This window comes from Hydra vulgaris, chromosome 13 (assembly GCF_038396675.1).
Source record: "Hydra vulgaris chromosome 13, alternate assembly HydraT2T_AEP".
Taxonomy (NCBI): domain Eukaryota; kingdom Metazoa; phylum Cnidaria; class Hydrozoa; order Anthoathecata; family Hydridae; genus Hydra; species Hydra vulgaris.
Window position 1 is genome coordinate 22,915,001 of NC_088932.1, and position 8,583 is coordinate 22,923,583.

Here is an 8,583-nt window from a genome sequence, read left to right on the forward strand (position 1 = left end):
AAACTTTTATAAGTTACTGAAGTAAAGAAAAGAAAAAGAAGATAAAGAAACAACTATCTTATCAGAAAAATAAAAATAAAAATTTTGTTTCCGAAACTGATTTATTATGTGATGAACATGATTCCTATTCTAAATTTTAAAAATTTATAATAAGTCTTTAGAAAATATTGTTTTTTTTTTTATATAATTGTTTTCTTACATTTTATAATTTTTTTGTTATCTTGTTTTATGGTGCCCATAGACTGTATCAAGGTACCCCATGGGTGGGGTACCTTGATAGAAAGTTCTACTTTTACTTAATAAGTCTTTACAAGTTCGACCTCTTTAATTTTGGTAGTTTAAGAATTTAATTTTGAAGGTATAATATTTACCTACAAATTGCACTAATCGCTAAAAAAAAATGTGTTATAAAAGTAGTTACAAAACCAAAACCAAAAGTATATCATGGTGCCCCACCCTCCCCTATATATAAAGTTATAAACAGTATATATCAAATTATATTCAATATAAATATAAAATTATATTTATATAATAGTTTTATATAATTTATTTATCAGTAACTAAAGGAACGTTATCAATTTATTTTATGAATCACAAACATGTGCTTATTTATTACAAGTACATTTTAAAACGTTCAAATATTTATGTCGGTTATAAAATTAAAGATTATATTTTTATACCTTCGATGGTGAAAATTCATTTTTTATCTGAAGAGTTTTAGGAGAAATCGTTAATGTTTGATAACATTAAAAATAATTTGTTACTTATAAAATTTATAATTAACAGTTAACTTTAATTTTTTCGGGTCGTATTGAATATATAAATTTGCTTTTTCTGTAAAATTTAAACATTTAAACGTAGTTTTTCAAGATTTGCAATGAGTAAACATCGTGGGACCCTTACGGGATTCCCGGCGGGCATACCCATATGGGCCCCAGAGGAAAACCGCGGCCAAGATCCGGCGGGTTCCCGATGGGTTTCCCATATGGGTCCCAGTTGCAAACCCAAATGGGCCCCTTACGGTTTTAAAGTACGGGATTTGACTGGGACCCATACGGGTTACACAGCGGATAAAGTACAGGATTTGAATGGGACCCATACGGGTTACACAGTGGGCATACCCGTATGGGTCCCATATGGAAACTGTGGCCAAGATCCGGCGGGATACCGTTGGTCTACCATACGGGACTCAGTTGACGACCCGTATGGGACCCGTACGGTACCCGTATGTTAATGTTGGCTGGGTTCATTTTCCTGAAAAAGAATGGTTTGCTAAAACAATGGATATATTTTATTAATACAAAATATTGGATTTCATCCCAATGCATTGGGAACAAAAATGAACGTTAATTGAATGTCGAATCAACGTGTTGTTTCGACATATTATAGGCGTTTTATTGGGTGTAATTCTTTTTTTATTTTTTGGTTTGAGTGAAATAAAATTTACTTTTTCTTGAGTTTAGCTTTGTTTGAGTTTTTGTTATTTATTTATCTTAAGTGCGCCAATACACCCAACACTCTTCTTCACAGAGAAAAAATATTTGCAGAAGAGCATTTAATAAGGAAGTTCACGCCTCCTACACCTCACGATGGCGTAAAATACGGTCAGTGATTGCTTCGAACCCTGGATCTATTGTTTCTAAAGCATGTGTTCTAGCCATTGCGCCACGGCCGCTCAACAGTCATAGGTAAAATTTATTTAGAAGTTATTACGTCCGAACCATGTGCTAAGTTTTTGAAGTTTTAAATTTACATCTTTAAGATACGTATTAGTATGATACGAGAAAAAGTTTTAAATTACATAATTAAATGCGAAAAAAATTAAAGTAGTTGATTTTAATCTGTGTAAAGCCTTGAATTCCATTATACCATTTCTTGAGTTTTGTATTCATTACAATAGAGGTTGTCTATTAATCATGTCAGCAACCTTGGGAGGAGGTGAAACTGAAATTTTTTGACAATTTTACAATAGTTGATAAGAAGGAGGCAGGAGGTCAGAAAAAGTTGACATCAACCATGTTATTTTTAAAAATGAACTTAATTAAAAAAAGGAATAAATAATGTTTTTTTCCATTTAAACTTTATTTTATTTTTGTTAATTATTTGGGAAGAGGGAGACGAGGAGGGGAGGGGAGAGGGGAGAGAGAGAGATTTTCAAATGTTGACGTGATTTTAAGAGGGAGGAGCTTTTTTTGAAGTTTCACAAGTTTCTGACTAAGGGGAGGTGGAGGTAAAAATTGTCAAAACAATGTTTATATAATAATGTACAGCCTCATGGTAAAAAATAAATTGGTTTTAGAGAAATAACTTAGTCATTAATGCAATTATTAAATATATATATATATATATATATATATATATATATATATATATATATATATATATATATATATATATATATATATATATATATATTTATAATATTTTAATTTACAAATGAAATTTAGTTGTTTTTATTGTAGTATTAGTTGTTTTACGTTCTTTTACTTCATAGTTTATAAAAAAGATTTAAATAAAGAAAACTTTTTGCCATGAATTTTAATTTTAATAATAACAATAATAAAAACTTTTTTTGCCATTAAATACAAAACTTTAATTTTAAATTTCTCTTTTTTTAAAAGAGAAACCTGAATCACTTGATATGTTTAAAAGGTATAAAACTTTATGTTATAATAGGTTTGAGTTTACATATACTTTTTGGTGTCGTTCGTTTGGCATTCCTTTTTGTTTTAGTAATGATTTCTCTTTTAAAGTAAGCAACTTTTTTGCCAATATGGTTCATAAAAATAATTTTTATTGCGAAAAATGAACACACCGTAGCGAGAAATGTTATATAAAGCACATAAGGCACGATAGTTGAAGAGCCAAAACTTGCAAAGGTGCAAACCAATGACCAAAACGGTATGTTCAATACCTTAGCAAGTGTATAAAGATGTTGGCGAGTGTTCAATTTAAAATATGCAATTGAAGCCCAGGTATGTAAGTATTTAGTTCCATTTAATAAACCATACAATAACATTGTAAAATTTGCAGTACTTGAGAAAAATAAAATTAAAGAAGTAAAACGAATAGCAATGTTTGAGTCCTGATTACCTTTTGGTGCAAAACGTAAAACTATGTTCACCGTAAGTGGAAAGAGGCAACAAAATGCAAGAAACGTTTTCTGGAGGTACAGTGTAATTGAATTAATAGTTTTAAATAAATGGAGTACCGCATGGTTTACAAACCACAAACCCGAGACTAAACAAAATGTTGCAAAAAACGCGAGAAACTCCAACTTCATGCTTTCTAACTTAGTCTGAAGTCCAACTTTGTCAGCCTGTACCTTTGGAAAGTTTTCAACAGTAATGTCCATGATAAGCATGCATGCAATGACAGCAATTGCCGAATCAGTCATACTTTGGACGCGTTCTTTTGAAACGTTGCCTTTAGAAAAGTGTAGTAAAAATGAATCTTTTTCGGTTTCTTCAAACTTGTTCATTCGTCGACGAGTGAACCAGTATAACTTGTTTATGGTAGGGATAAAAACCAGTAAACCAATGAATGCTATCGACGCGCGGTAGTCAACCAAACAAAATACACTAGCAATTACAAGAAGAAAAAGACGAACTAATGGTCTGAAAATCATTATCATAATTAAATTGCGAAGATCACTCTTTGTCCAGTTTTTTAAATCAACATGAACTAGCTTAGGTGAAAATGTGGCATATAAAACAATTCCAATATCTATTAATTGAAGAATACTCAAGACAACGCATATTGATAAAATTGATACTTTTTCTTTAGGATAATGTCCCTTGAGTGCCAATAAAAAAGGAAGAACAGTTGCAGCCATCATTTCAAAAGCAACCAATGTCAAAATAAAATCATCAACTCGCTTAATCACTATTGCTCGGTGGTTCATATTTTCCCAAATAGTAAGAACAATTATAAACCCCAGAAAAAACATTATGAAATCAGCATACATTGAGTGAATAAAATCAGAAAGGTTTTGATGCTCTTTCTGAGATTTCAAATTTCTTATAGGGAGCACAAGAAACGTTGCGCATGTTGCCAACAAAGTATCGGAATAAGCAAGCATTCGACTTGAAGACGCAATATCGCCTCGATAAAAGTTTTCTGGTAATGATTCGTTCAAATGATCGTCATAACAATTTTCAAGATTTTTAAGCTTTGCTCTATTCTTCATAACTTTTTGTTTCATCGTCTTCCCTTTGCCTTTGTGTGTCATTTTTATAATACGCAGTAGAAAACAGTTGTAAACAAATTTGAAGAATATGCTCAATATATAAACTGAGCATCTGAATTTTTAAAACCTTTTTGTTTGATAGATATTATTGAAAGATGATAAAGTAAGATGATGATTTTGATAAGATCTATTATATAAATTTTGTTTACATATTTATCAGTAACAAAATAAAACTTTTATTAAATGAAATTAAAATCCTTTTTTATTAAAACCCATTAAATTTGTTTTTAGTAAAACCCGTAATACTGTATTTTTATTGACCAACTATACTTGTTTCTATTACAACACATTATACTGTTTAATGTATTATTTAATAAAATTTTATTAACAATTTTTTGTTGTATAAAATATATTACTGTTGACCTTTGTATCTACAGGAGTAAAATTCTAAGTATTTATAATTTTTGTATTTTTTTGGTGCTCTAAAAATATCTAACGTTCTTATTACTGAGAATTGCGGGAAAAAATTTAACCAGGAGGTTCACACTTTCTTCCTTCCAATTGATATTCATCTAGCCAGAATCAATATTGAGCCTCGATCCTCTTAGTTCTGAGACAGTTATGTAACTTTTGTCTTACGGCTGATAATATCAATTATGAATAATTTTTTTCTCAAAAAATAAAATAAAGGTTATTGCATATTATTATAATAGTTTTTATATCTTAACAATATATTTTACGTTTTACAATCAATTAAAAATATGCCAAGATTTTTTTGTTTATTTTTGACATATATGGAAGTGCATATATATATATATATATATATATATATATATATATATATATATATATATATATATATATATATATATATATATATATATATATATATATATATATATATATATATATATATATATGTATATATATATATATATATATATATATATATATATATATATATATATATATATATATATATATATATATATATATATATAATACAATAGAATAGAATATAATAACGTAGAATATAATACAAAAAACCGCTACAAATATTACATATAAACGTCAAAAAAGACATTAAAAAGAAGCCATAAATGATTACATAATAACGTAAATATAAAATTTGCAAATATTATTTAATTCCGTTTTTTTGGATAATTTTTTTAAACAGAGATCTCCAACTGTTTATTAATTTTATTTTCGATAATTTCGAGAAATTAATTTTATTTTCGATAAAAAGATTTTCATAGTTTTTTACAAGTTCACCAGGACTACATAACTAAATCTTTTTATTATTTTTTATTCTGTTTTTATGCTATATAAGTAGTAATATATATAGTAGTATAATAATTTATTTTATTAAACTTTATTTAAGTATTTTGATCTTTTTATTGTATCGAGAGTATATTTGAATGTATTTATAGTAAAATTGCTTTTCTATTTTTAAATGTTTCATTTGTGTAAAAACATGCAACTGCATAATTAATGCAAAACATAATTTCTGCAAAAAAATGTGTGAAAAAAAGGGAAAGCTCTGGAACAGATTGTCTCTCGATTCTCCACATGCAGCTTAAAAACAAGGAGCTCTGAAGTGTATTGTAGTGATAGATCAAACTCAACATGAATGATGCTCGACAATATGGAATCAACTGTAGAGTGGTATTAATCTTTTGGAAAGGCTATTGTTGTTTAAAAAAATAACAAAGCCTTTAGGGTCACTCTTAAATAAAAAAAGTTATTGTAAGTGCGCTACGCAAATAATATTTTTTTGAAATTGAGGCATATATCGTATTGATTAAATTTGTTAAGTTTAGATTAAAACGAAAAATTATAGTTTTATAAACAAAGTTACACTGATAAAAAATGACTATTTTCTAAACATTTAATGATATTTATGTATATCTTTTTTTTTCTTGTAACAGAGTTTGTTAGGTTGCAAAACAATGTTTGCGGCAAAATTTAATGAAAAAGTTTGCTTTGAGTGATGACTTGCAAGCGCTGGTCATTCTATCCAAGAGATAAACGTGACAGTTCAGAACATACAATAAATTACGCCAACAAGTGTATTATTCGAAAGGTATATATCGAAAGGTATTACGCCACGCAACAATAACAAAGTTACTGTTGCATAGTTCGCTGTCACTTTGTCATATGTTCTATAAAGTTTTTTGTTCATAATAGCGCTTGGTACATCAGTGTTATGTTTCTGATAAAGTATTCTATACTTGCGAATGTGGCTAAGTTGTTAGAGCATTAGTGTTCAGGTTAGAGTATTGGAGTCCGAAATTCGAATCTCTGACCACATATACAATATCGGTTGAGAAGGAGGCAAGAAGTTAATATCCTAGACAAATGTTCTTACGCAATGCTCTGAGACAAGAAAAATCTAGTCAGATTTTTTGTCATGAATGATCAGAAACCAATAGTCCTCAAATAACACCTAACATAGATACCATTGTTAACAGGATTCTGCAATGTGTAATATAACTTAGTTAATATACATTGTCTTTTCTGATTTTATAGAAAAGTTGTGACATGCTGTATGTTAGAGCTATATATATTTTGATTTGTAGTTTTTGCCGTATCTGCTCTATATTCTTCCGTAACATAGACGTCGTAACATAATTTTCATCCGTTTTATCAATTTATAACAACTTAGGGTAGCTTTTTCATAAGTGAGCTTGGTTTAGGCAAATTTCAGCAGTTTTTAAACAAAAGTTTTAGATTTAAATTGTAGACTAAACTGTATGTTCAAAAAAAGGAACTTTTATTTATTCTGCAAGTTATGGGTTATTTTGTTCTTCCAAGCAATAGTAGAATTGAAGTATGTAAATCTTCGATCATATCACATATGCTATCCCTTTAAGTTAAAAAATTATACCTTTAAGGCAAAAATTTATATCAAAAATAGTCAAAAATGACCTGAGTGTCAACTAGTCAGCTCTTAATTTGGAAAAAATTGCTTTGAATAATACAAAGATAAAATACTAATGTATTAAATGGGCAATTTACTACATTCAAACCTAAATTCAGATAATTTGCAAAATTAAAAAGCAAATTGCATTTCAAAATGCAATTTGCATTTTAAATTTGGTATTTAAAAAACGTTTAAAATGTCCTGAAAAATTGTCAGTCATTGATCTATTTACAAGAAGTAAAGAGAGTATGTAAATGCTATCACATTATTATTTTGTTGCGACATAATTATTGCGATATATTGTTTGTGCTCTTGATTAGAGTTGCAAAAAAAAAAAAAAACTTGGTCAATTTTATTTAAATTATGAAACCTATTCGTTATAGCCATTCGTTATAGTTTATTTGTTATGTTATAAATTTTATTTTTATCGTTCTTATAAAATAATTTATCAAGGAAAACTAGATATCAAACTGCCGTAATATTTTTGAATTCGGAAAAGGTTGGTATATTAAAGAAATTTTAAAATAACAAATGATTTTGAATATTACTACTATTTGGTTATTCGCACCAAATGATTTAAATATCCTAAAGTTAGAAATTTATAGTTGATACTTTTACTGCGTTTGATTGCTCAAAAAGAGCTATAAAAACGAATACAGAGCATTTAATAAATTTTCATTAAAAATAAGCAAGCTGGGTAAAAAGTGTGTTATTCCGATACTATGGACCATGAACTATTGACGTGAAACACATATATTCCTATTACACAGCATATATAGTGATTGCCTTTTACCTTTAGATTCAAATTCTAATTTTCATAAAAAAAAACTTGAGTAAAAATACTTTTTTGTGCTATTGATTATCATTCATTCAAAGTCAGGAGTCGATGAAAAGTTAAGTATTACACTGTCACAAACATAAAAAAAACAAGCATTAAAAAGGAAAAAAATTCAAAAATAAGAGAAGTTCACTAAAGCATTAATTTCCAAATACATGTACTATTAGATGTATCAAAAGTACTATTACCAAATGCATTGTTGGTATTATTTAATTAGTATTATTTCTAAGAGCAAAATGTTGTCACTTTGCTCAAGTCTTACCTAAAGAAATTAAAAATAAAATCTTTTCAACAAATGCTACAAAAAAAAAGCTAGTTGATAAAAATTTATGTTAAAAAAAACTTTTGTCTAAATATGCTATATTATCTAAAGTTTTTGTAATATATAAAAACTTTAGATATTATAAGAAACTAATTTAAAAACAAAACTTTCTAAAGATTTAAAATTTCTGTAATCTTTAATCTCTCTGCTTCAGGCTCTTTGATAAGTGATAAGAATTTTAAAGAATATGCTATATATTTAGATAGGATTACAATCAAAACTCAATTCTTCACGATAAATAGCCAATTCAGATTACGTTAATACAGATCTATAGGTTTATTTTCATTTTATTAAGTCTAAACAAATTATAT

General features: G+C 27.7%; 1 protein-coding gene across 1 annotated transcript; it reads right to left on the reverse strand.

Moving 5' to 3' along the window:
• Positions 1-2,662: 2,662 nt before the first annotated feature.
• Positions 2,663-4,231, reverse strand: LOC136072310 (endosomal/lysosomal proton channel TMEM175-like). Its single transcript, XM_065815813.1, has one exon. The coding sequence runs from the start codon at positions 4,229-4,231 to the stop codon at positions 2,663-2,665; it is 1,569 nt and encodes a 522-aa protein (XP_065671885.1).
• Positions 4,232-8,583: the final 4,352 nt, after the last annotated feature.